We start from the raw sequence: 26,308 nt of genomic DNA, 5'->3' as shown, positions 1-26,308 counted from the left end.
CTCTGGCTGCCTGTGGACAGGGCCGACCCCGGAGCCGAAGGGTTGCGGGACGCTGGCTGGGGTGAAGCATCGACGGCAGAGGCCTGGGGCGAGCGCGCGGTCCACGGTGCGGAGCCCAGGGTGGGGCCCGGAGGCTCGGCCTCCGCGGGGGCCCCGCTGTCCACGTGAGGCCCGCGAGTGTCCACTGCTGGAGGATCCGGGAAACCGAAGGCGTTCTGGGGTCAAAACCACGGAGCTCAAGACGTGACCGCCAGCAAGAACGAGGGTCCCCGGGCGCACCCCGGTACCCCGTCAGGCCGAGGGGCCCGGGGTGGAGACGGAGAAGGGCGCCCTGGGTGATGGGAGCAAAGCCAGGTGCGCGCCGGGGTGGCCGGGCCACAGAGCCAGTCCACGGGACGGGACGGGACGGGGCGGGGCGGGGCGGGGCGGGCCGGCCGGGCCGGGCGAGCTGGCGGGCGGGCCGGGCGCACCACCCCGAGCGCCGCCACGCGGAGCGCGCCGCCGTCGGACTCCCCTTCTCCCGCCCTCGCGGCCGGGCCCCTCAGGCCCCGCCCCGGCGTCCCGGAATCCGGCCAATCAGGAGGCGCATCCGGCCTCCTGTTCCCCGAGGCCCCGCCCCGGGTCGGCGGCCCGCCAGCCAATGAGCGGCCGAGGCCGGCGCCCAGTGCGTGCTGCCCGCGCGGAGCCGGCTCAGAGCGAGAAAAGCGAACCCAACCCGTCGGGGCCGCTGCTCCGGACCCGCCGCCCGCCGCCGCGCGCCGCCGCCGCCGCCGCCGCCTCCTCCCCCCGGATCGGGTGTACTGTCCCAACCCGAAAGTCCAGTTCTGCGGCCCGGCAGCGGCGAGCGAGCGAGCGCGATGACACAGGAGTACGACAAGTGAGTGCGGCGCGGGCGCCGAGCGCGGCCACCTGGCCCGGCCGCCCGCCCTGGGCCTCGGGCCGCCGGCACCTGCTGCCCGCGCGCCCGCCCGCCGGCCGGCGAGGGAGCCCGGCGTCCGGGCGGGCAGCGCGGGGCGGGGGCGGGGGGCGGCGGGCTGCCCGCGCCCCTCACACCCCTCGTTGGACGGGGGGGCTGTGGGGGGCTCGGCGGCCGAGGGGCCCCGCCGGCCTCTCTGGGACGCCGTCCCGGGCGGACGTGTGCCGTCTCGGTCCTGTCATCCGCTGACACCCGGCGACCCGCGGGGACTCCCGGGAGAGCCTGGGGGAAGGGTGAGGACGCGGCCGTCGTCGGGGGGGGGTCATCCCGGCCGCCGCTCGGGAGCAGCGCTCGGGAGACACCGGGTGCCTTCGGGAGGGTGTGATTGCGCCTTATTAGTCCGCGTCAGTGGTCAGAGCGACGTGGAGAACGGGAGGGGAGGAAGTTAGTTCTGCGCGGGGTCGGCCTCGGTTCCCAGCGAAAGCGATTCAGAAATAATAATCCTAAGGAGAGGCGATCGCGCCGAGCGTTCCGGAGTGACGGACCCGAGGCCGGGCGTCGCGTGGTTCTTCGCGGAGGGCCGTCCCGGGGACGATGGTAGGGAGGAGGAGGATTCGTCTTGTTCTGTGAACGCGAGGCTACAGGGTGGCCAGGGTCCTAGGGTCCGCCCTCAGCGTGGGTCCGGTCTAAGCGGGAGGTATGACGACCCCTGAAGAAGTAGACTAAGAAAGGCAGCTGCACTGCCGCCCTGTGCTTCTTGACCTGCAGGGAAGATAAGGCAGAAGTTCCAAAGCTGTAACGTTTTGGCCCTAGGCACACTTTGGAAAGGTAAAACACCTCCAGGGTGACCACAGACATAAAGCCATTGGAATGATTTACTTTCATTTGAGAGGGGAGGGGGTGGCCGGGATGGCAGGTAGGGAAGCTGGAAAAGCTAGCAGTGTGGGGACCAGAGCTGGAGTAGTATTCCGAAGTGGTTATTAGGCGTTAATAAGAGCTCAGCCGTGCACCAGGAAATCTCCGCAGGCACCGCTCCAGGTATCACACCGCCTCTAGCTGCTGGACTCTGGAAGGAATGGCTTGGAGAAGGCCACTTTGTGTGTTCATTTTGTTCAATGCTGGATTTATATATCAACTTCATTTCTAAACAAGCCAGCTACTTTAAACAATCCTTCAGTGTTGGTTTTGTGTTAAAAGAGTAAGCCATCTCCACACTGTCTTTCTCAAGTGCAAGCTCTTGGGCTGTCTCTGTAGGATATGAGTAAAGACCTGAGTGCAGAAGTAGAGAGCTCCACCGTCCTGCCCACGGTAATCCAAGTTGCTAGTTTCTTTTCCTCCCCTTTTAAAGATGTTCTCCTTTTTTCTAAATCTATATCTGGTTTTCAAGCAGTCTGGGTGACTGCCAAACACTAACCTTTGCTGATTACTTGAAAAGATAATCAGTCTTTCTACATTCACTTTTGGAAAAGGTAGGTCACCTTTAGGCCATTTACTTATTTCATTTGTGTGTCGCAATGAGAACTGATCCCTAATTTTGCTTGTTACAATAGTGATAATTCAGAGAAATTCAAAACATTGTTTATCCTTTCCAAAAAAAAAAAAAACTCCAAACCCAAGAACCTGCTTCATTTTGCTAGTCAGTGGTTTTTTTTTTTTTTTCCCTCTTATTGACTTATTAAATAGTACCGACTGTTCAGTTGTTGAGGTGGTTTACATTTCAAAATTTTGGAATCAGTAATGTTTGCTTTAATCTTTTAAATCTTCTAGAAAGTTTCACTAAGTTCACCATTGATTTTTCTGGATTTTTCCCAGCAAACCACAGTGCCAACACAATGTAGTTCTTGTCCAGTGTGAAAAACTGGTAAAGGTTTTGTTGGGGGAGGGCGGGGAAAGAATGGCTGTGTCTTGGGGTTTGAACCCAGGGCCCCAAGCAAGGTGACACAATACTGCTGGGCTTGGCCTGGGGAAAATAAAGCTTTTTAAAATTAGATCTTTTTTTTTTCTTTTTTAAAATCTGCTTTCCTTCAGTGACTTTATTTATTGTAGATTCTTAAATGTTTATCAGTAAGTGAAACAGTTAACTCCCATGCTAGAAAATTAAGCCTTTATTGATTTACAGCCCCCTGTGGCTACATTCCAGGCCCTATGTGCTGGTAATGTAGAATACCCTCACTTTCTCATCTACCCTCAGGGTAACGAAAGGAGCCTTTTTCTCCCTGCTCCTCCTCCTGTCCCTTGGTTTTCGGGAAGGAGTTGTTTTAAGGTGAGGCATCTGTGGGAGAAGGAAATGACTTAGTGTGCTGAGCCTTGTGTATGTTTGAGAAGAGAGCCTGATTGTGAGTTTGAAGAGAAGAAACCTACTGTCTGCCCTTGTTTCTCTGAAAAATATCTGGATAGTTTGGCATTTTCTTGGGGATTTTTTTTGGAGGGGTTTGCTAAATAATATACTTTGCTGTAGATCCCATATATAGGTTAGCTGTAGGTTGTCTAGCTACCTCTATATCTTTACTGGGGGACCCGTGGTCTGTGTGCCTGCCTGGAGCTTGAATTCAGGGCTTAGGTGCTGCCCCTTAGCTTTTTTGCTCAGAGCTGACAGTCTACCACTTGAGCTACGGTTCTACTGTGGGTTTTTTTGGTTTGTTTGTTTGTGTTTGATGGTTAGTTGAAGATAAGAGTCTCATGGACCTTCCTGCCAGGACTATACCCTCACATCTCAGCCTTCTGAGTAGCTAGGATTGCAGATGTGAGCCACCAGCACACAACTTGGTCTGTATTTCTATTCAGACCGTCTACTCTTCTTTGGGCTTAGTAGGGTCACTGATGAAACAATAGACTATAACCAGGGAATTGTGTGTTTGGTTTTTGGAAGTGAGCTTACTGATGCCTTTGCAGTTGGAAATGTGACTTCTTCTTTCTCTCTCCCTCTCTCCCCCTCTCTCTCTCTCTTTCTCTCTTTTCTTCTGAAGCAAACGACCAGTGTTAGTTCTTCAGAATGAAGCACTTTACCCTCAGCGGCGCTCCTATACCAGTGAGGATGAAGCCTGGAAGTCTTTCCTGGAAAACCCTCTCACTGCAGCCACCAAAGCGATGATGAGCATCAACGGGGACGAGGACAGTGCGGCTGCGCTGGGCCTGCTGTATGACTACTACAAGGTACACCCCCCACGCCCCCTCCAGTCTCATGCCCTTGGCTCAGCGCATATAAAACAGTCATTTGCTGCTAGATTCTAATACTAGTTGCTTCTGTAGTGACTATAAATAGTTTAATGAGTACTTTGACTTACCGTGCTTCAAAGCTGAAAATCTTCCATCATGGAATCAAAGGGTTATTTGGCAACATGTGAAGTAGGAGCTGTCTGGCTCTACTGGAAAGGGCAAATGGCCATAAAAGAAGATGGTAGATGTGTCTTACTGGGTACCAGTGTCTCCCCAAAAGTAGTTCTTAGGCCACAGGGGGAGGGGGGCGTGGAGGCAGAGCCAGTGCACACATGGTCTACCCTTCATTCCTGTGGAGTCAGCTCATTGCATCTTTTTCTTTTTCTTTGTTTTTTTTCTTCCTTGTTCCAGTCTTGGGGCTTGATCTCCACTCTTAGACCCTGTCTCTGAACATTTTTGCTCAAGGCTAACACTCTACCACTTGAGCCACAGCTCTAATTCTGGCAGCGGATTACATTTTCTGTGAATTGTCTTTGATTTTAGGATTCATGGGGGAAACACCAAAATACCACGTTTTTGTCTGGTATAGGGCTTCTGCTTCTAAGGTTTAGACATAAACCTAGGCTTAGTTAAGTATAGTCTGTAATGTACACAGATCTATGCGTGGTTTTCATTTTCTGGAGGGGCACTGGTCCTTGTCATCATCCTATTTGTAGTCCTGAGACTACAACCATCACCTCCTCATGACTTGTGCTGGACACTCGAGTCTTGCAAGAGGACATTTCAGGTAGGGTCCAGCCTGTCTGGCTCGTGCTGGTAGGCCTTGGCCTGTCCCTGAGCCCCTTTGTGTTCAAGGCCAGTGTTCCACCACTTGAGCCACAGCCCTACTTTGCCTTTTAGGGGTTAACTGGACATGAGAGTCTTTTAGACCCCCTCACCCAGGTGGGCTTCTACCCTGGACCCTCAGCTCCCAGCCTAGTACAAGATGAGAGTTTCAGGCTTGAGCCCCACACCCAGTTTTGGGGGGCGGCTCCTTTACATACCCTGCCCTCTGCTCTGGGGTGCGCCTGCTCTGCTTCCCTGAGTGCCCTTCTGACAAATGCAGATATTGGGGGATGGCTATTCAGAGTTTAGAATACAACTTAACACAGCGGAAGCCCAGCCCAGCCACATGGCCTTTGTCTCACTGTTGCTGTGTGTGATTTAGATACAGTCAACATGCTGTCACCTCTGCCTTCATAAAGACAGGAACTTCTTAGGTTCTCAGAACCTTCTTAATGATGGGTATATGTGTGTGTGTATACACATTTATTACCATTTGTGTACATGTATTACCATTTCTTACAGAAAATTTTAAAAATTGAATGAATAATAGAATATTTTTACTTAGACTTGCCAATTGTTTGCCTATTGATACATTCTGGCCCTGTGTTCTTTCCTGAATATCTAAAAAATAGAAACTGAGCATGGTGGCACATGCTTGTAATCTCAGAACTAGGGAAGCCAAGTCAAGAAAATAGAGTTTGGATTGTTTAGGGAATCATGGCAAGAAATAAAGTCTGTATACATTCAGGATAAAAAAAAGATAAAAGAAAATAGAGTTTGAGGGCCAGGCATTTGGCCTAGTGGTTGAGTGCTTGCCTAGCATGCATGAAGACCCAGGTTCAATTCCTCTGTACCAAATACATAGAAAAGCCAGAAATGGTGCGGTAACTCAAGTGGTAGAGCACTAGCCTTGAGGAAAGCCCAAGAACAGTGCTCAGGCCCTGAGTTTAGTTCCTAAGGACTGGACAAAAAAAAAAAAGGAGAGAGATAGAGTTTGAAACCAGTGTAGGCCATATTGTGAGACTGGTTTTGAAAGAAGAAGGAAGGGATGGAGGGCGGGAGGAAGGGAAGAAGAGAGGAGGAGAAAGAAGGATGGAGAGAAAGAAAGGAAAATGGTTGGGTGCTGGTGGCTCACAACTACAATCCTAGCTATTCAGGAACTGATGTCTGAGGATTGTGGTTCAAAGGGAAGTCTTTGAGACTCCTTTTTCTTTGATTAGATAAGGGGCTTGAACTCTGGGTCTGGGCTCTGTCCCTGAGCTCTTCAGTTCAAGGCTTGTGCTCTGCCCTTGAGCCATAGTACCACTTACAGTTTTCTGGTGGTTATTTGGAAGTAAGAGTCTCACAGTCAGTCTTTCGTGCCTGGGCAGGCTTTGAACCATGATCCTCAGATCTCAGCCTCCTGAATAGCTAGGATTATAGGCATGAGCCACCACCCGGCTGGCTGAGACTTATCACCAAACAAGCACCAGAAAACCAGAAGTGGTGCTATGGCTCAAAGTGGTAGAGTGCTAGTCTTGAGCAAAAAGATCTCAGGGATACCCCACAACAAACATTAAAAGAAAAAAAAGCTGGGCGCAGTGGCTTCTAGCTTGTTTTATTGATCTCAAATCAGTGTAAAAAAAAAGCTCTTGATTAATTAGCAGGTGACAGATACAATTTTTTTTGTTGCCAGTCCTGTATCCTGACAAATACATTTTTAACTGAAACCTTTGAGAATGGGAGAAGATCAACGTGTTTGTTTCCAGAGAGACCAATGTGATAACATTAGCTATTGTGTGTGTGTGTGTGTGTGTGTGTGTGTGTGTGTGTGTGTGTGTGTTAAATGAAGTGTCTTAAAAGTATAGAAGTACTTTATATCTTAGGAAGAGATAGATCCTCATGTCTGTCCATTAACAGTAACAGTTTTGTAGTGGGACTTGCCACAATTCTTGTGTGATAGTGTTTTGGTTTTTTTTTTTTTTTTTTTGCCAGTCGTTGGGCTTGAGCTCAGGGCCTGAGCATTGTCCTTGAACTTTCACAAGGTTAGAACTCTACCACTTGAGCCTCAGCACCATTTCTGGCTTTTTTCTATGTATGTGGTACCGAGGAATCAAACCCGGGACCTCGTGCATGCTAGGCAAGCCCTCTACCACTAGGCCAAACTCCCGGCCCTGTTTTGTTTTTTTTTTGATAAGTTATTTGCTTTCATTCTTTAGTTGTAAGAATCCGTCATTATTACATGCTAATTAATAGATCTTTGAAAGCACCTTGATAGTACACAAGACAGTGGTTCGTTTTGTCTGTCATGGTGACTATTGTCACATGTGTCGGCAGTGTCTGATGCATATTGTTTGTGTCTGGGGTCACAGTGAACCCATCAATGTCTGCCTGCCCTTTACCTCCCTGACAAAGGGAGTGGATCTCATCAGACGAGTAGATTTGCGTTTTGGGTAATGGACAGATGACCCCAAAGTATCTTAAGAACACTTTTTGTGTGAAGTGTCTGGGAGTTACTGGGAAGAAATGGTCTGCCCTGTGGCGCTTCCTTGTCATTTTGAGTAGGTCGGAGGGGAGGGGCAGAAAGGGAGCTGAATTGCTCTGTGTGTCTTCTGGAGCTTCTTCCCTCTCCAGAGGGTTCTCTTTTAACAGGTGAGATCCAAGCTAGGTGCTCACACCTGTAATCAATCCTAGCTACTCAGAAGGGTGAGAGCTGAGGATTATGGCTCAAAGCCAGATTCTGGCAGGAAAGCCAGCCTGTGAGATACTTAGTTCCAGTTATCTGCCAAAAAGCCAAAAGTAAGCTGTGGCTTCCCTTTTTGTCCAGGCCCTGAGTTCAAATTCCATCCAGTACTGGCACAAAAGAGAAAAAGAAGGGGAAGCAAGCCTATTTTTCCAATGATAAAGTAAATTTATGATGTCTTAAGTTGGTATGGTAACTAATGGCTGCTTTCTTCCCACCATTGTGACAGATTGTAAGCTCCTTGAGAGCGATTGGTGCCTTAGTCATCGATTATCAGTGATGACCGAACAGTTAAATTTGTTGAAAAACGCAGGAATCTGTGGGAAAACCCTCTTATTCATTTCTTTTGGTTCTTGTTACGTGCCAATGTTTTAGGTCCCGAGAGAGAGAAGGTCATCAACCGTAAAGCCAGAGGTTGAGCACCCCGAGCCAGAGCACAGCAAAAGGTAATGTCGACTACACACCCCAAAACAGCGCATCTGAAGAATGCAGACTTTCTTCTGTAAAGCGGGAAGGAACTTTGTCTTAAGTGAACAAACATTAATGGAAGAGATGGGACTGCTAATGTTGGAAGTTCCGGTTTCATTCTGATTGGCCTCTCATTCTGAGAAGATAAAGTTCATTTGCTAAATAGAGCTAGCTGCCTTTTCTAGAAAGTGATAGAATTAACTATCTGCTCCTCCACAGGATAGCTTATTTGCTTTGAGACCCTCTTAAGGAGGCAGTGGCAGACAGAAAAACCAATATAGTATCACATGCCTGCAATACTTGCACTAAGGCAGTAGAAGCAGGAGATGGAGGAGGTTGCGGTTGTTCAGAAAGATCAGGGGCCGAGAATGGACAAAACCCTAGGAAAGCACACATAGGATAAATGCCAGTGATGCTTGAATACTGCTTCAGTAAATCTCAGCAAAGTGAATTAAATGGTGTTCAAACTCCTCTGAAAGGTATTTTTTAAATAGTTTAGGAAATAGGGTTTGGAGGCATTGCTCAGTTGGTAGAGTGCTAGCCAGTGAGTGAAAGTGTCAGGTACTCAGTTCAAATCCCCATCTGGAACAGCGACAACAAAACTTTTAGGAAATTAAGGCTTGACTTTATTGGTGTGGGCTATGAAAACTTTTAAAAATGTTTTTGAGACTGAGTTTCACTATGTACCCACTATGTATCCTACCTCAGCTTCCCAAATGCTGGGATTATACATGTATGCTTCCATACCTGGCAAAAAAAAATGTTTGGTTTTTTTTTTTGCCTGTAATGGGGCTTGAACTCAGGGCCCAGGCATTGTCCTTGGCTAGTGCTCTACCTCTTTTTTCTGTTTTGTTTTGTTTTTGGTGGGTCTTGGAGCTTAAACTCGGCCAGGGCAGGCCGCTGTCCCTGAGCTCTTTAGCTCAAGGCTACCACCCTACCCCTGGGCCTGGGCGTTGTCCCTGAGCTCTTCTGCTCAAGGCTACCACCCTACCCTTGAGCCACAGCCCCTCTTCTGTTTTCTAGAGGTTAATTGAAGATAAATGTCTCAGGTCCTTTATTTTTGTGCCTGGGCTGGCTTTGAACCTTGATCCTCAGATCTCAGCCTCCTGAGTAGTTAGGATTACAGGCCAGCTAGTGCTCTACCTGTTAAGTCATAGTTCTACTTCCAGCCTTTCTGCTGGTTAATTGAAGCTAAAAGTCTCCAGACTTTTCTGCCCAGGCTGTCTTTGAACTTCATGTCTCAGATTAGACTCCTGACTAGCTAGGATTACAGGCATGAGCCACCAGCACCTAGTGATACTAGGCTTTCCTTAAAAAACCAAAGTGCACCAGTGTTTGGAAATGCAGTGGGTCAAGTCAGACTCTCATTAAGCCACTGTGTGCTGGGTCTCTCTCTCTCTCTGCACTTGTGTTGATCCCTTTTTTGTTCTCAGCTTCATAGAGGATAGTTATGTTGTTACCCCATTCACAGATAAGGGTGAGTACTGAGAATCAGAGCTGCATCAGGCAGACACAGAGCTTGAACCCAGGCAATCTGACTCTAGAGTCTGTACTTTAACCCCAGCTAATCAGGTTACATTTGTACCTTCAGGCTTGTAGAAAATATGGGCATTTACATTTGGAGGGCATTATGGAAACAAAAGGAATGTTTGAGTCCTTAGTATGTCAAAGGAGATTTTGCTTTGTACATTTGGATTTTTGACAGTTAAGTTGATTTCCTCCAAGGACACTGTTTCTGTAAGGATCTGGAATTGTCGGGGGCTGGGGAGGGGTGACTCAGTGGTAGAAGCTTCTGAAGCATTCCTGAGGCCCTGGGCTTGAGCCCCAGCGCCCACCAAAAGAATCCTCAAAAAACTGTCATCAGCATGGAATTTGAAAAGGCAGTTTCCTTTTTTTTTCTTTCTTTCTAAAAGAAACAGCATCCCGAATGTGCCTGAACAGCCCCTCCTTGCTGCTGGAGAAAATAGAGTACAGGTCCTGAAAAACGTGCCCTTTAACATCGTCCTTCCCCACGGCAACCAACTGGGCATGGAGAAGAGAGGCCATCTGACAGCTCCAGATACAACAGTCACGGTCTCCATAGCAACCATGCCTACACACTCCATCAAGACGGAAATTCAGCCCCATAGTTTTGCTGTGGGAATCCCCCCGGCTGGGTATCACCCCGAGCCCACAGAGCGAGTGGTGGTGTTCGACAGGAACCTGACCACAGACCAGTTCAGCTCAGGCGCTCAGCCTCCCCATGCTCAGCGGCGGACTCCGGACTCCACCTTCTCTGAGACCTTCAAGGAGGGTGTTCAGGAGGTACAGGAAACAAAAACATCTTCCTAAGACTGCTGTGTTTGTCTAAGTATTGGGTTCCACCTTTTCCTTGTTATGTAAGCTTGAAACTCAGCCTGCAGCAAGTGGATTAGGAATAGAAGATTTGTTTTGAAGAGAAAAGGCCCATGGGTATAATTTGTAAGCTAAACCTATAAATCCAGAAATTATCATCCAAGCCACAGGACTAATCTTCCCTGTAGCCGAGTTAACAATTATGATTTCAGTGAAGTGATTTGCTGGAGAGTGGGGGGGGGGAGAGAACAAACCCCGGGCCTAATCTTCCACAGCCCAGGTTCGTATCGTCTGTTTGCAGCTTTTATCATGGACCCAAGCAAGCTTCCAGCAGCTAGCATTAATGCAAAGCATGGGTCATGTGTTTGCTGGGTGCTTCTTGCTTGGTGGAGTAGTTGGGGAGGGATGGAAAGTACGTGGCATGAAATGTGCAAATTAGCTCCACAGAGTTCTGAGGGTTTGTGAGTAGGCCCAGCACTCAGGTCAAGTGAGGGATTTAGAGCGTTGGAAACCATTCTTAAGCCCTGGTGGGGGAAATGGCGTCTATCTCCACTTGTGGAGTTGAGATCAAAGGCAGCTCCTCTTGTGGTAAGGTGCTGGACCCATCCAGCCACACCGTGAACTCAGCTACCAGACATCCTGCTGTTTGGGTTGCAGATTCTAGAGTCTGAACACTTGGATTGTGTGAGATGAGGAAAGGGTGACGGTGGGTCACTTTGTAGAAGTATGTACATGGATTATCTTGTTTGTTTGTTTAGAAACAAAATCTCCATATGTAGCCCAAGCTGGCCTTCAATTTCATATATTCCTGCTTCAGCTTCCTGAGAGCTGGGATTTCAGTCATGTGCCATCACACCTGGCTACATGGAGAGTCTAATTACCAAAATGATATATAAAAGTGGATTTTTCCTTTTTGGTAATTTATAAAAATGTGAACTTCCCTTTTGATATTTTCATTTTATTAATTTTTTTTGTCGGTCCTGGGGCTTGAACTCAGGATCTTGGGCTTTCTTAAGGCAAGAGCTCTACCACTTGAACCATAACACCACTTCCAGCTTTTTCTGTGTATGTGATACCGAGGAATCAAACCTAGGTCTTCATGCATGCAAGGCAAGCACTCTACCACTAGGCCAAACTCCCAGCCCTTTATTTTTTAATTTTTTTTTGTTGGTCATGGAGTTGAACTCTGGGCCTGGGCACATCTCTGAGCTTTTTGCTCAAGGCTAATGCTCTGCCACTTTGAGCCACAGTTCCATTTCCAGTTTTCTAGTGATTAATTGGAGATAAGCATTAGACTTCCCTGCCTGGGCTAGCTTTGAACCATGATCCTCAGATCTATCTTCTGCATAGCTAGGATTATAGTCGTGAACCACCAGCACCCAACCGTTAGAATTTTTGTTTTGAAGTGAACATTGGAAAGGTAATGTGTGCCAGAAACCACACACCATATGCTTTGTGGATCTCAGCTTCTGGTAACGGATGATGGTTAAATGGTGTGGCTTATTACATTAATATTTCAGGTTTTCTTCCCCTCGGACCTCAGTCTGCGGATGCCGGGCATGAATTCAGAGGACTATGTATTTGACAGTGTTTCTGGGTAATCGTTGTCTTTTGACTTCTCAGTTTTCAGCACTTATGAGCTCTTCCCTTTTTGCACCTGATACTGTTGAATCCAAGGTGGCTTTGGCGGGCTTTGTTCTTCCTGTGTCTCTGACTTTGTCCTGGTCTTGGGGAGAGGATGCTTGCTGCAGTACACTTGATTTTGGACTCAGATGGTTCCCAGCTTCCTTGGCTTCTGGTGTTGGTGCTTTCCTTCCTTGGCTTCTTTCTGGGATACAGTGGGACAGCGTCAGAAAGGGGAGCTGGGGGCTCCCCCAACCGCAGGACCTCCTTCTCCTTCCAAAAATATATCATTAGGAGAGAATGCAGGAGGAAGCCAACCCTGCCCCGTGGGCCCTGCAGAAGAACTGAGGCAAGACCCGGATGTAATGGGAAAGTTTATGAGGGAAAGAATGGATACTAAGAGTGGTTCACTTTTAGGGTGAAAGTGGTGCTTTCTTTTTGTTGCTGAGACTTGAACTCAGGGCCTCACACTGTCACTTGTTTTTTGTTTTTTACCAACAGCTGACACCTCTGCCACTTGAACTTGCCCCTTCACTTCCATTGTTTTGCTGTTTGTATGGAGCTATGAGGCCCAGCTTTGTCTGCCTCGGCTGGCTTTGGTTGTGATCCTCACCCCTGAGCACCTAAGATGACAGGCAGGAGCCAACAGTGCCCAGCTTTTGACTTTTTAAAAATTGCTCTTGTTAATGTTGCAGTAAATAACCTTGCCAGCTCTTTAGCTTCACAAAATTGTATCCCATTCTGGGATTATTTATAAAAAACCTTCAGATTTTTTCTAATCTAGGATCTCATTTTATATTTTTAAGCATGTTATATATTATAATTTTAAAAAAGTGTTGTGAAGTTTAGGATTTCCCCTACATATCTGCCCCAGGGTGCACAGGTTACAACTTCAGATACCTTTAGAGTTTGGGGTGAGGTTGGCAGCCTTTTCATGTAGCAGGTTCTCCAGTAAAATATTTTAGGATTTGTGGTCCTTATAGCCTTACAGCAGCTCTATGTCTTTGCTGTCATAATGCAGCAGATGCCACGAGTAACACATAAACAGATGGGAATCAGTGTCACTTGTTGATTTCTTGCCTAGGGAAGGTTTTTTTTTTTTTTTTTTTTTCCAGTCCTAGCCTAGGGCTTGAACTCAGAGTCTGGGAGCTGTCCCTGGTCCTTTCTGTGCTCAAAATTAGTGTTCTACCACTTGAGCCACAGCACCATTTCTGGCTTTTTCTGAATAATTTATTAGAGATAAGAGTCTCATGGACTTTTTTTGCCCAGGCTGGCTTCAAATCATGATCCTTAGATGTCAGCCTCCTTAGTATCTAGGATTACAGGCGTGAGCCACCAGTGCCTGGCATGTTGGAATGAGGATGTAATAGGAAGGTTAGAGACATTGAGATTGCTAGCAGAAAGGGCAACAAGTAATGGACATGTCAAATTGGATTTAATACCCAGCTTCCTGCCGCCTCCATTGTCAATAAGGAGCAGATTAGCAGCATGTCTTATGAGGGTTCCTGCCCTCTTCATTTCCAGACAGTCCGAGTCTCCTAACACTAATTGTTAACTTTATATCATAAGACTTCTTGTGTCAGGCTCCCAAGAAATTATAGGCTCACGCCTATAATCCTAGCTAATCAGAAGGTTGAGATCTTCCGATTGAGGCTCAAATCCAGCCTGGGCACTAAAGTCTGTGAGACTCTTATCTCTAATTAACCCTCAGAAAACGGGAAGTAGCTCTGTGGCTCAAGGGGTAGCCTTGAGCTGAAGAGCTCAGGGACAATGCTCAGGCCCAGGGTTCAAGTCCCACAACTGACAAAGATTTTTTTGTCAGGATTCCATTGTACCCCATCTGAGAAATTAGAGAATTGCTGGTGGCTCTGTGTATCATATAAAAAGATAGCGGGTTCTCATCCTTCGGTGTGGTCCGTTCCATGCTTGCTGCTGGTCTGCCGTCTCTCAGTACATCCGCACTGCAGCATCTCACCACTGTATTCAAGTACTGATCTCTGTGACATTCTTGTCCTTCAGGAACAATTTTGAGTATACTCTAGAAGCATCTAAGTCACTGCGGCAGAAGCCGGGAGACAGCACCATGACATACCTCAACAAAGGCCAGTTCTACCCCATCACCTTGAAGGAGGTGAGCAGCAACGAAGGCGTCCACCACCCCATCAGCAAAGTTCGAGTAAGTCCCGCTCACTCTCCTCTTCTCCAGAACCTTCTTCACTCTCTCCAGTTCCTATTTCCGGGCCCAAAGCAGCTCCAGTTGAAGACGTTCAGGTGTCCGATGTTGATGTGGCAGTGCTTCTCGTTTGCAGAGCGTGATCATGGTGGTTTTTGCTGAGGACAAGAGCAGAGAGGACCAGCTGCGGCACTGGAAGTACTGGCACTCTCGGCAGCACACTGCTAAACAAAGGTGCATTGACATAGGTAAGGCGCCCACTAGGCCGCACCCCCGCTCATTCTCACAGGTGCCCGCGCCCAGCCTTTGCAATCCAGTTATTTTTGGCAGCGGTCAGCTTCCTGCCAAAAGCAGCTGAATTTTTATGCCAACCACTGATCTCTTCCAGAAGCTGTCCTGGGCCTCCTGGAATCAGTGCTCTGTCCCTGCTTCCTCCCTAAGGCCTTGTCCAGGCACTGGCTTTCCATGTGACACCAGGGCCAGGAGCCTTAGCCAGCCAGTACAGGAGCACCTTGTTTTGTTCGTTTTTGGTGTGTGAGTGTGTGCGTGCATGTGTGCGTGCTCACACACGTGTGATGGCTTGATCTTAGGGCCTGGTTGCTGTCCCTAAGCTTTTTTTGCTCAGGGTTGGTGCTCCACCTCTTGAGCCACAGCTCCACTTCCAGCTTTTTGGTGGTTAATTGAAGATAAGAGTCAAACAGACTTTCTTGCCTAGGCTGGTTTTGAACTGAGATCCTCAGCTCTAAGCCTCCTGTGAAGTTAGGGTTATGGGAGTGAGCCCCTGGAGCCCAGTAAGGAGCATCTGTTTTTTCTGCATCATTTTGGGGTTTTGCGGGGGGGGGGGAGGATGTATAGTTATTATAAAGGTGAGGGGTTCCATTTACATATGTCAGGTAAAGAGTACATTTCTTGGGCCAGGAGTTTGGCCTAGTGGTCGAGTGCTTGCCTAGCATGCACCATAACCAGGGTTCGGTTCCTTGGTATCATATACATAGAAAAAAGCTGGAAGTGGTGCTGTGACTCAAGTGGTAGAGCTCTAGCCTTGAGAAAAGCCCACAGATAGTGCTCAGACCCTGGGAAAAAAAAAAAAAAAAAGAAAAAGTACATTTCTTTTTAGACAAGGTCTCCCTTCCCTCATTCCCAGTTTTCCCCTCCTGTCCCTACACACATTTTCAACATAGTATCAAGCGAGTGCCACTGCTGCATTGGTTGTCCCTTTGTTGCCCCATTTCTGTGCATTGTTTATTTATATTTATTTTTTTGCCAGTCCTGGGGCTTGATCTCAGGGACAGAGCACTGTTCTTGGGCTTTCTCAAGGCTAGCACTCTACCACTTGAGTCACAGCACCACTTCTGGCTTTTTCTGTGTATGTGGTACTAAGGAATGGAACCCAGGTCTTCATGCATGCTAGGCGAGCACTGTACCAGGAGGCTACACTCCTGCCCCCCTGTTTTGTTTTTCTTTCTTTGTGCTAATGATGGACTCAGCACTTCACTTGTAGTAGATAAACACTCTGAGCTCCACTCTCACTCAGCCTGGTGTCTGCATTTGGGGGGCGGGGGGCAATGTCTTCAGTAGAAATTGCTGATTATCATTTGGAGATAGTGATAAGGAAGAGAAAAATCCAAGTAAGTAAAATGAAATCCCACTGCTGTTCAGTGTTTAACCGTCTTCCCTTGTTCCATGCTGTGCTGTGTTGCCTGCTCATCTTGTGTAGAGACCAGCGGGCAGTGGCACGGCAGCCACATCCATGCCTCCCAGAGCTGTTCTTGCTGGATACCATGTCCACGTGAAGCCATTGTCTGCACCCCTAGCGGCTGCGATCGTAGCGTTCCTTTCCCTTTCCCTCACGTTCTCTTCTCTGGAAGAATTGAAAAACTGGGTTCTAATCCTTGCCTACCTTGAGATCATTACTTAAACATTTTAGATCTAAATTTCCTAATTTTTACATAATAAAATCGGATTCGACATATTTAAAATTGTCTCTATTAAAAATTTCTGGGTAGCCAGGTTCTGGTGGGTCACTCCTGGAATCGTAGCTTCTCATGAGGCTGAGATCTGAGGATCATGGCCCAAAGCCAGCCTGGGCACAAAAGTTCATGAGACTCTTTCTCTCCAACTATCAGAAAATCAGAAGTGGCGCTGTGGCTCAAGGGGTAGAGTGCTAGCCTCGAGCTGAAGAGCTCAGGGACAGTGCCCAGGCCCAGAGTTTGAGCCTCACTACTGATGGGAAAAAATGGAAAAAAAAAAACCAAGTTCTAGGTTTTTCTTTTGTTCTTTCCTTTTTGACAGGGGCTCACTCTGTAGCCCAAGGTGGCCTACAGACTGGCCTAGTTCATGGTTCTCTAGCCTCAGCCTTCCAAATGTTGGAATTACAGCCATGCTCCATCACACCCAACTTCCTTCTTCTTTTTCTTTTTATACTTTTCTCAACCCTACAAAATATTGCTTTATATTATTCAGAGGTAATAATGTAGAAAGCCTGACGTTTGAGCTGCTATGATCTCATCTTGAAGAATGCTGACCTTCTTTCTCTTGCTCATTACTTCGCACAGCTGACTATAAAGAAAGCTTCAATACCATCAGTAACATCGAGGAGATTGCTTACAATGCCATTTCCTTTACCTGGGACATTAACGATGAAGCCAAGGTATGTCATGAAGTCTGGGCGTGCGTTTGAGAGATGAGAGGGGCTTAATGGTCTGACAGCTGATCTGCTGCAGTTTTATTTCTAGATATTATGAAATAATCATTCTTTGGATTTTTCCCTCCTCTTACAAATAGTCTGCAGATGTGCAGCTACTGCTCCTTGTCTGGCCCCCGTCCAACCCTCAGCTTCCTTTTTTTCTTTCTTTCTTTTATATGGGACACTTCGCAAATTTGCATTCTATCTTTGCACAGAGGTCCTGCTAATCTTCTCTGTATCGTTCCAATTTTAGTATATGTACTACTGAAGTAAGCTTTCCCCTCCCCTCCCTCCCCCCTTCCCTCCCTCCCCCCTTCCCTTCCTTCCTTCCTTCCTTCCTTCCTTCCTTCCTTCCTTCCTTCCTTCCTTCCTCTCTTTCTTTCTTTCTTTCTTTCTTTCTTTCTTTCTTTCTTTCTTTCTTTCTTTCTTTCTTTCGCAAGTCTTGGGGCTTGAATTTAGGGCGTGGACACAGTACTTGAGCTTCTTTTGCTCAAAGCTACCATTCTGCCACTTGAGTCATAGCACCACTTCTGGCTTTTTCCATTTATGCGGTACTGAGGAATCAAACTCAAAGCTTCAGGCATGCTAGGCAAGCACGCTACCACGAAGCCACATTTTCAGCCCCCAACCCTCCGTCTTTTCCTTCACTTCCCTGCTCTGGGCTCCATGAGGGTCAGTGCTCATCTTGCTGGCAGAGTTCCATGGAGAAAAGGTTTGAAATACAGGGGATGAATGATACAGTACGCACGCATATTGTTGACATGTAAATAACACCCACTGTTAAGATTCTTCTGTCCTGAGCTTTTTTTGTTATTTACTTATTTATTGCCAGTCCTGGGGATGAATTCAGGGCCTGGGCACTGTCCCTGAGCTTCTTTTGCTTAAGGCTAGCATTCTACCACTTGAGACACAGCACCATTTCTGAGCAGGGCTTCATGTATGCTAGACAAGCAAGCTCTCACTAAGCCACATTCCCAGCCTGCCTTGAGATTTTGTCATTGAAAATTGCCTCTGATTCATGCAGTCAGTGAAATAATGTATTCCTTCCTTCCTCTTAGCTTCCTTCTGGTTGTTGTTGTGCTGTACTGGGGCTTGAATTCAGGGTTTTAAGTTCCTACTTTCTTGCTCACAGCCCGTGAATACACTTATCACTTCAGCCATATTTCTACCTCAATTTTTTGCTGGTTAATTGGAGATCTCTTGGGTTTGTCTTCCTGGGCTGGCTTTAAACTTCCAAAGTTCCTGAAATAACAGGTGTAATCCTTCCAAAGATTAGGTGTGTGAACTACTGCTGCCCAACTTTCTTTTTTTGAGAAAAGAGCTGGCCTAAGCTGACCTTGAACTCATGTTTCTTCTGTCTCACCTCCTGATTGCAAGGATTCCACATATATGCCAGGATTATAGGTATAGTATATTAGGATAATCTTTTGAGTTCTGTGCTGGGATCTGAATTCAGGACTTCATGCTTGTAAGATACTTTCTCCATACCTCCAGCCCTCATTTGGGAAACCCTAATGGGAATTCTTTGTATACTGGGAGAGAAATCAGAAATATTCTTAAGTTGTTTTTACATTCCCCACTGCATTCTTCTTTTCGAATACTCCTTTGTTAAATTATAGGAGTTGTAGTATTTGTATCTTTTTTGTTTATATTGTTTTAAAATTGGGAGCTCAAGAAATACAGTAGCGGCACCAGGAGTTTGGCCTAGTGGTAGAGTGCTTGCCTCGCATGCACGAAGACCCAGGTTCAATTCCTTGGTACCACATACACAGAAAAAGCCAAAAGTGGTGCTGTGGCTCAAGTGGTAGAGCTCTAGCCTTGAGAAAGCCCAAGGACAGTGCTCAGGCCAGTCCTGAGTTCCAGCCCAGGACTGGACGGGGGGAAACAATAGGAACATGTTAATTTATTTGATGGTACTGGAGTTTGAACTCATGGTCTTGTGTTGGCCAGACATACTGAGCCATACCCCCTTCCTCCAGCCTTTTTTGCTTTAGCTGTTTTTCTTTTTTAACCCAAGGCTTTGTGCTTGCTAGGCAAGCACTCTACCACTAAGCACGGTCCTAGCCACTAGCTCTTTTTCAGATAGTGTCTTTTAAGCTTCTGTCTTATACCTGCCTTCAGACTACAAGTCCTCTTATCTCCATCTCCTGTGTAACTGGGAACACAGGTTTGCACCACCATATTAGACTTGTTTTTTAAGATGAGATCTTGTTATCCTTCTGTCCAGGCTAGCCTCAAACTGTAATCCTCTTTATCTCCGCCTCCTGGGTAACTGCACCTAGCCTAAACATGTTATTTTTTAAGTAATTTATGGGACAAGCTACTCCCTAAAGGTTTTTCGTGTGTGTGTGTGTGTGTGTGTGTGTGTGTGTGTGTGTGTGTGTGTGTGTGTGTGTGTTCTGTGTGTGGGGGGGGTCTATCATGAGGTTTGAACTCTGGGTCTGGGCATGTCCCTGAGCTCTTTAACTCAAGGCTTATGCTCTACCACTTGAGCCACAGTGCTACTTCCAATTTTCTGGTGATTAATTAGAGATAAGAGTCTCTTAGACTTTTGTGCCCGAGCTGGCTTTGAACTGTGATCCTTAGATCTCGGCCTCCTGAGAAACTAGGATTACAGGCATGAGCTACCAGTGCCTATTCCATAAAGCTAAGATTACTTTTTGTGTGTCAGTCCTGGAGCTTGAAGTCAGGGCTGTCCCTGAGCTTTTGTGTTTAAGACTACTGCTCTGTCACTTGAGCTACAGCTCTCGGTCACTGACTCTGAGGGAAGGGTGTCCTTAGCTGCGGGAGATGTCTCCAAGGAGCTTGGGATGTTCAGTGCATGGCATTTTCCTGCTCTCCCACTTGATCTTGAACAATCGGAAGGCTGCTGCTGCTGCACCCAGAGACTGAGCTCCATTCAACACTGGATTCACTGCAGGTGGGGCAGAGAGACACAGCAAACTTGCCATTTCCTAAAGTTGTTGTGTCAGTTACTTTGAAATGGCGCTGTGACAAGACTCAGAGTGTGGCAAAGAGAGGAGGCAGCCTGCGCTGGTGCTGCTTCCTGATCACCACCGGCAACTGACAGGAAATTATGCAGCTGGAAGAAAACACACTAGGATCTGAGTTCACTTTTCTCCTCTGTATGACTTTGATCAGCCTCTCAATTTCCTGGCTCGGGGTTTTTTGTTGTTGTTGTTTGTTTTGTGGGTCATGGAGCTTGAACTCGGCCTGGGCGCTGTCCCTGAGTTCTTCAGCTCAAGGCTACCACCCTTACCCTTGAGCCAAGCCCCATGCTTCCCATTGTCTAGAGGTTAATTGGAGGTAAGAATCTCAGGTCCTTTTGTGCCCAGGCTGGCTTTGAACCTTGATCCTCAGATCTCAGCCTCCTGAGTAGCCTGGCTCAGTTTTTTACCCGTTGCAACCCTAGGGAGTCAAAAGGCTGCCGGGGTTGGTAGCTCATGCCTGAAATCCTATCTGCTCATAAGGCTGAGATCTGAGGATGTATATAGGTTGGAAGCCATCCAGGGCAGGAAAATAAATCCATGAGACTATCTCCCTAAACCACGAAAAAGCCACAAGTAGAGCTGTAGCTCAATGTGGTAGAGTGCTATCCTTGAGCAGTAAAGCTCAGGGACAGCACCCAGGCCCTGAGTTCAAGTCCCAGGATCAGCACACATACACACACACAAAAAAAAAACCAAAAGGCTGAGGTGGCCAGCTCTTCTCTCTGTTGGGTGTAGCTAAAATTAATAAGCACTTGTCAGAGCTTTGGAGATCTTGGCTGGGAGGGCTTGTCACTGGGCAGGGCACTTTGTTTGTTTGATGTGTCACTCCTTGGGTGGGGGGAATGAAAGCTGAGGTGACAGGTAGGGACAGTGGCTTGTTTACTCATAGGCCTTCTGCTTCCTCCTACCAAGAAGCTCTGGCCCGGGAGGAGGGGCTCACAGCCTGTGGCTGTTGCATGGCATTCATGGCAGCATGGGCTCCCTTCCTCCAGTCTCTTCCCTGTTGCCAGCTTGCAGCTTTTGCTCACCCCGAAAGGGTGGTGTGCCATTCCTTAATGAGCTTGCTCCCTTTTGAAGCTGATAATCAGGCATCGGCTTTGCAAGTGTGTTGGAGTTTACTATTTAGCATTTTTGCTTTCCCTGGCTTAGTTGATGTTTTCCTTTTTATACTTAATTAATGCCTCAAGATATAGCCATGGTAAGCAGATGTGCATGAACAGTCTTATATAGCTGGATTAACTACTTTTCCCTGAAAGGGAATATCTATATTGTTAAATGCCCATCTTGTTCCCCTTTTTTTTTTCCTCTGGTACCTGAGTTTTCATTGGTTTGCTCCTCTAATACTCTACCACTTGGGCCATGCCTCTAAGCCCAGGTTTTTAATGCATAACTTTATTGTTATTATTGAGGTATTTTGCAGAGGGCTTATCACTTCACAATGCAGGTAATGAGTGCATTTCTTTTTGGGCAGTGTCACCCTTCATTTTCCCCTCCACTCCCCGCCCACAAGTGGCATAGTTCATTTTTCTCATAGTATCTGCTGAGCACCAGTCTGCATTTGTTCACCCTCTCTACCGTTCTGCATCCCTCTCTCCCCACAAGAAGCAGAAAAAGAAAAAAAAAGATACCAAACAAAAACACCACCACCACCAAAAACATAAATAACCCATGTTTCCATTTCCTGGAATTTGTTTCATACGGTTTGGCTTCGTATTTTACATATTCAGGAGAGTTACGACTTTAGGTTTCTCTTCTACTTGTATATGAATACCTAGAATCATGTATAGGTTCTAATGTCCAATTATTTTAGATCTAGCATATGAGAGAATACATGTGCTGTTTGTCTCGTTGAGCTTGGCTTACCTCATTTAACACGATTCACTCTAGGTCCATCATTTCCCTGCGAATGACATAACCCTATTCTTTCTAATGGATGAGTAAAATTCCATTGTGTATATGTGCCACATTTTAGGATCTCCTGCTTTACTGTAGGGCATAAGTGCTGCTAGCCCAGATTTTTACTATTTTGCAGTTGCAATCTTATAAGCTTTTCTGCCCAGACTGGCTTTAAACCTCGATATTCTGGATCTCAGCCTTTTGAGTAGCTAGGATGACAGGCATGAGATACTGGCTCTTATTCTCATTTAGGATGTGTTGAATGTGTGTGTGTTTCTGGGTTAAAAAAAATAGGTCTCTGTGCTAGGCAAGTGCTCTACTTCTGAATTTCTGAGTTATACCATAGCCAGGAAGCAATGATTCTTGATTCCAGTTCTTTCTCTTCCTCAGACATAAGAGTTTGTGGAAGTTAATTGATGTCTCTTTCTCCCATCCCCATTTTTTGGAATAGTGTTAGTATTTTGAACTCAAGGTCTTACTGGGCAGATATTTTATCAATAAACCAGCCTCCGGCCTTTTTTTTTGCACTGGTTATCTTTGAAATAAGGTCCTACCTGGACTGCAGTCCTCCTGTTTTTAACACTTGGCTGTGGCTAGGATAGCAGGTACAGAGCACTGTGCCTAACTTCTTCTGTTGAGATGGAATCCTGCAGAGCATTCCTCTCAGCTGCCCGAGCACCACATCCTCTCAGTCACAGCCTCCTCCGCAGCTCGAAGCTCAGGCATGAGCTAGCAGCTCTCAGCTCCCCTCCCCTTTGTAATGATGCCTCATGCATACTGTTAACTCTGCCAGAATGAGTAAAACCGCAATTCTAACCCAGGGTCAACCTCTGAGTCTTACCTATAGTTTCTGCTTTTCTCTCGGAGGTTGCTGTGTTTGGAGGATGAATGGGGGTGAATCATGAGTGTTTGGCTTGTGTTCCATTTGGGGAAACACTGTCCCAGCCAGGGCTCACCTCATACTGTGTCTGTGCATGCTCTCTTCATCTGTACAAGCATGTACCTGCTGTTGGCATGGAAACACTAAAAGAAACTCACTTTCAAAGTAGAGGGGGAGGAAGATGCCTTGAAAAGCAGAAATGTCTTAGGAACAGTTGGTGGGGAGGGGGCATTTTGATCAGATCTTGTTTGTTCTATTGTCCTCTCTCCTCATCACCTTCTAAAGACAGGTTACAGTTCAGACATTGCCATTTCTCCAGGAAATAAGTCAGATTTCTTCCTTCCTGGTGCTCAGCTGAGATCAGCTGCTGAAGGTAAGGAGAACAGGGCGAAGCTGCAGCTGTCTTGGAAACAGTACAAGATGGAGCTCTGGCTGGTTGTTGGTAGCTCACGTTATAATCTTTTTTTTTTTTTCTCCTTTTCTGGTCGGTTGTGGGGCTTGAACTCTGGACCTGGACACTGTCACTGAGCTCTTCAGTTCAAGGCTATGGCCCTACCCTTGAGCCACAGCGCCACTTCTGGTTTTCTTGTGTTTGATTGGAGATAAGAGTCTCTCAGACTTCAGTGAAGAGTCTGGCTTTGAACTACAACTTTCAGATCGCAGCCTCCTGAGTAACGAGGATTAGAAGCATGAGCCACTGCCCCTGGCTCATGTTGTATTTTAATCTTAGTTACTCAGGAGGCTGAGATCTGAGGATTGTGGTTTGAAGCCAGCGTGGCACGAAAGTCTGAGAAACTCTTATCTCCAGCTGTCCAGCAAAAACCCAGAAATGGAACTCAAGTGCTAGAGTGTCAGCCTTACATGAAAAAGTTAAGGGACAGTGCCCGGGCTCTGGGTTAAAGCCCCAGTACAAGCCAAAAAAGAAAGAAAGAAAGATGGAGTTCTGGCATGATGCTGCTGAGCATAGAGTTTGTAGAGCAAGACCCAGTGGCTGCCTTTCCCACTGCAGGAGCCAGGCCTGCAGCCAGCCAGGCTTGCTGCTACTGCTACAGCTACTACAACAGGCTGCAGACTGTGCTAGCCGCAGATTCCTAATGAGACCTGTGGTTCCAGGCACAAGCTAACACTATTGTTGCAGTTAATCAGGTAGATTGTGGGCTATATGGGCTTTTGTTGAGTAATCTGAGACCTTACTTAAATAGAATTTTTTTTTTTTTTTTTTTTTTTTTTTTTTTTTTTTTTTTTTTTTGCCAATCCTGGGCTAGGCTCAGGGCCTGAGCACTGTCCTTGGACTTTCTCAAGGCTAGAACTCTACCACTTTAGCCACAGCACCACTTCGGGCTTTTTTTTTTTTTTTTTTATGTATGTGGTACCAAGGAATCAAACTCAGGTCTTTGTGCATGCTAGGCAAGCACTCTACCAGCCCTTAAGTGGAACATTTCTAAGGCAGAAAAAAAAAATGTGTATACCACTTAACAAATGATAAATTGATAAATAATTATTGATAAATAAGGGCTCTGTGCTCTACAGTCCTTTGAATATTTCGTAGCCCCAGTGAGTCATTGTTACACGGGCTGGAGGGCTTGGCCTAGAAGCTGGTTTCTTGCTTGCGTTTTGTAAACCTTGAGTTTACAACAGCATGAGATTTGGTTGGTGATAGGGAGTGTTGGAGCCTGAAGATCTAAAGTAAACAGAAAGCAGTAGGAAAGAGCTGAGTTCTCAGAGGACCTGTTCTGGGCTGGGCTGGGCTCAGGTGCCTCCCCTGTGTTCTCAGCTTAATCAGGGTCTGTACAACAGCATTTGGCCCTTCCATGATGATACGTTTGCAGCTTGCTGGTGAAATGAAGCCTTTGAGGAGGCCAGACTCTAGGATATAGGGAGGAAGTTTTTTTTTTTTTTTTTTTTATGAAAGCTTATGAGTTCTTACTAGCAGAGAAGCTTTGTGGACTCACTAGTAGGAATCCTTGTAGCATAGAAAAAGCCAGCAGTGTTGCTGTGGCTCAAATGGTAGAGCTCTAGCCTTGAGAAAGCCCAAGGCAGTGCCCAGGCCCTGAGTTCAAACTCCAGGATTGGCCAAAAAATAAATAAATAAATAAATAAATAAATAAATAAATAATAATAGTAATGTAGTTCATTGTATTATTGATTAACTTTCTTCATCATATAGAAATATTAATGTACAAAATGACAATTCTGTTTTTAACTTTGAATCAATTGGTCTAACATGAAGAAGACCAAGTCCCCCCCCCCCCCCCAAAAAAAAAAATCCTGGTACCAGAAGAGCACTATGGCTGCTGGGTAATCAGTTTGCATTGCCTTGGATGAGTGATGCTTAGCCACAGAGAGGCAGGAACTAATAACCAAAATGCAGCCTCCCTACCTGGGCACCATGTCCAGGGAGCTTCTTCATCTTTGGTGCTCGGCAGTGCCAGTGACAGCCTGTGGTCAGAGCAGCTCTGATCAGAACATGAGGCACTGTGGCAGAGCAACATGGAGAGGGGTTAAACCACAGCTCATGCTTTCTTTGTTGTCTATGTGTAGATATGATCTTCACGAATATTAAACACCCTTCTAAAGAATATTATGAACCCCAGTGAAACAAAATGCCTAGCCAATGTATTTTTTTCTAGTAGAGATCTCTAAGTCCTTACCTTAGAAGGAAGATTATAAGTTACATTTTAAAAATACTAACATTGCCGGGCGCAATGGCTTACGCCTGTAATCCTAGCTACTCAGGCTGAGATCTGAGGATCTCAGTTCAAAGCCAACCCCGGGCACTAAAGCCTGTGAGACTCTTATCTCCAATTAACCAGAAGTGGGGCTGTGGCTGAAGGGGGAGGGGTTAGCCTTGAACTGAAGAGCTCAGGGACAGTGCCCAGACCCAGAGTTCAAGCTCCACGACTGACAAAATAAAATAAAAACCAACATTACTAACTATAGCCTATCGCCAGTGGCTCACACCTATAATCTGAACTACTCAGAGGACTGAGATTTCAGGATCATGGCTTGAAGCAACTCCAGGCAGAAAAGTTTGTGCGACTTATCTCCCATTAACCAACAAGAAAGCAGAAGTGCAGCCACGGTTCAAGTGGTAAAGCACCAGCCTTTAACGAAAAAGTTAAAGGGCAGCACCTAGACCCTGAGTTCAAGCCCCAGTACTGGTGTATGTACACACCAGCACACACACCTGAGCACCAGCTGTTACAGTCAGATGTGTGCTGAGCTCCTTCTGGAGTAAGGCTGTCAGAGAAGTATTAGCTGAGAGCTAGGTTTTGTTGTGCTGTGTTCTACATAATGTGGCTTGAGCTGTGGGCCTTTGTCCCGCAGTGTGGTCATGGGCCTGGGTGCCATCAGAGCTTCAGAAGAAAGCTCCCGATCTCAGCATGGATCATATTGTTTGCAGGTGATAGAACTGCATCTTTCAGTGGTGTGATTGTGTGTTTGGCTGTGTGAGAGCCAGTTGCAACACACTGTTTAATCTCTTCCTGGTCCATTCCCTTCTACCTCTTGCCTTTCCTTCTGGGGCTTTGGCCAGAAGGAAAGGGTTAATCACATAGGCAGGACAAAAATCACAACATTCTGTTCCCTGACAAATACTCTTTAAGCTTACAGTGGTAACTAGAATCTTCTGCGCTGAGA

General features: G+C 46.7%; 1 protein-coding gene and 1 non-coding gene across 3 annotated transcripts in view; one reads left to right on the top strand and one right to left on the bottom strand.

Annotated features, from left to right (window-relative positions):
• The first annotated feature begins 777 nt into the window (after positions 1-777).
• The window catches only part of Grhl1 (grainyhead like transcription factor 1), a 54,856-nt gene continuing 29,325 nt past the window's right edge, over positions 778-26,308 (top strand). For both annotated transcript variants that reach the window (XM_090337460.1, XM_090337459.1), the window contains exons 1-8: positions 778-877; positions 3,883-4,069; positions 7,995-8,065; positions 10,001-10,391; positions 11,942-12,018; positions 14,064-14,220; positions 14,354-14,465; positions 16,773-16,867. In XM_090337460.1, the coding sequence (XP_090193586.1) occupies positions 858-877; positions 3,883-4,069; positions 7,995-8,065; positions 10,001-10,391; positions 11,942-12,018; positions 14,064-14,220; positions 14,354-14,465; positions 16,773-16,867 (1,110 nt within the window). In that variant the 5' untranslated portion in view covers positions 778-857. The remainder of the gene's footprint in view (positions 878-3,882; positions 4,070-7,994; positions 8,066-10,000; positions 10,392-11,941; positions 12,019-14,063; positions 14,221-14,353; positions 14,466-16,772; positions 16,868-26,308) is intronic.
• Positions 17,074-17,176, bottom strand: LOC150061106 (U6 spliceosomal RNA). The gene has a single exon (XR_016536355.1). It is a non-coding gene; the product is annotated as a U6 spliceosomal RNA (small nuclear RNA).

This window comes from Megascapheus bottae, chromosome 7, assembly GCF_031878675.1.
Source record: "Megascapheus bottae isolate mThoBot1 chromosome 7, mThoBot2.hap1, whole genome shotgun sequence".
NCBI lineage: Eukaryota > Metazoa > Chordata > Mammalia > Rodentia > Geomyidae > Megascapheus > Megascapheus bottae.
Note: the sequence above shows the minus strand (reverse complement) of the source record. Positions and strands in the feature narration are given on the sequence as shown.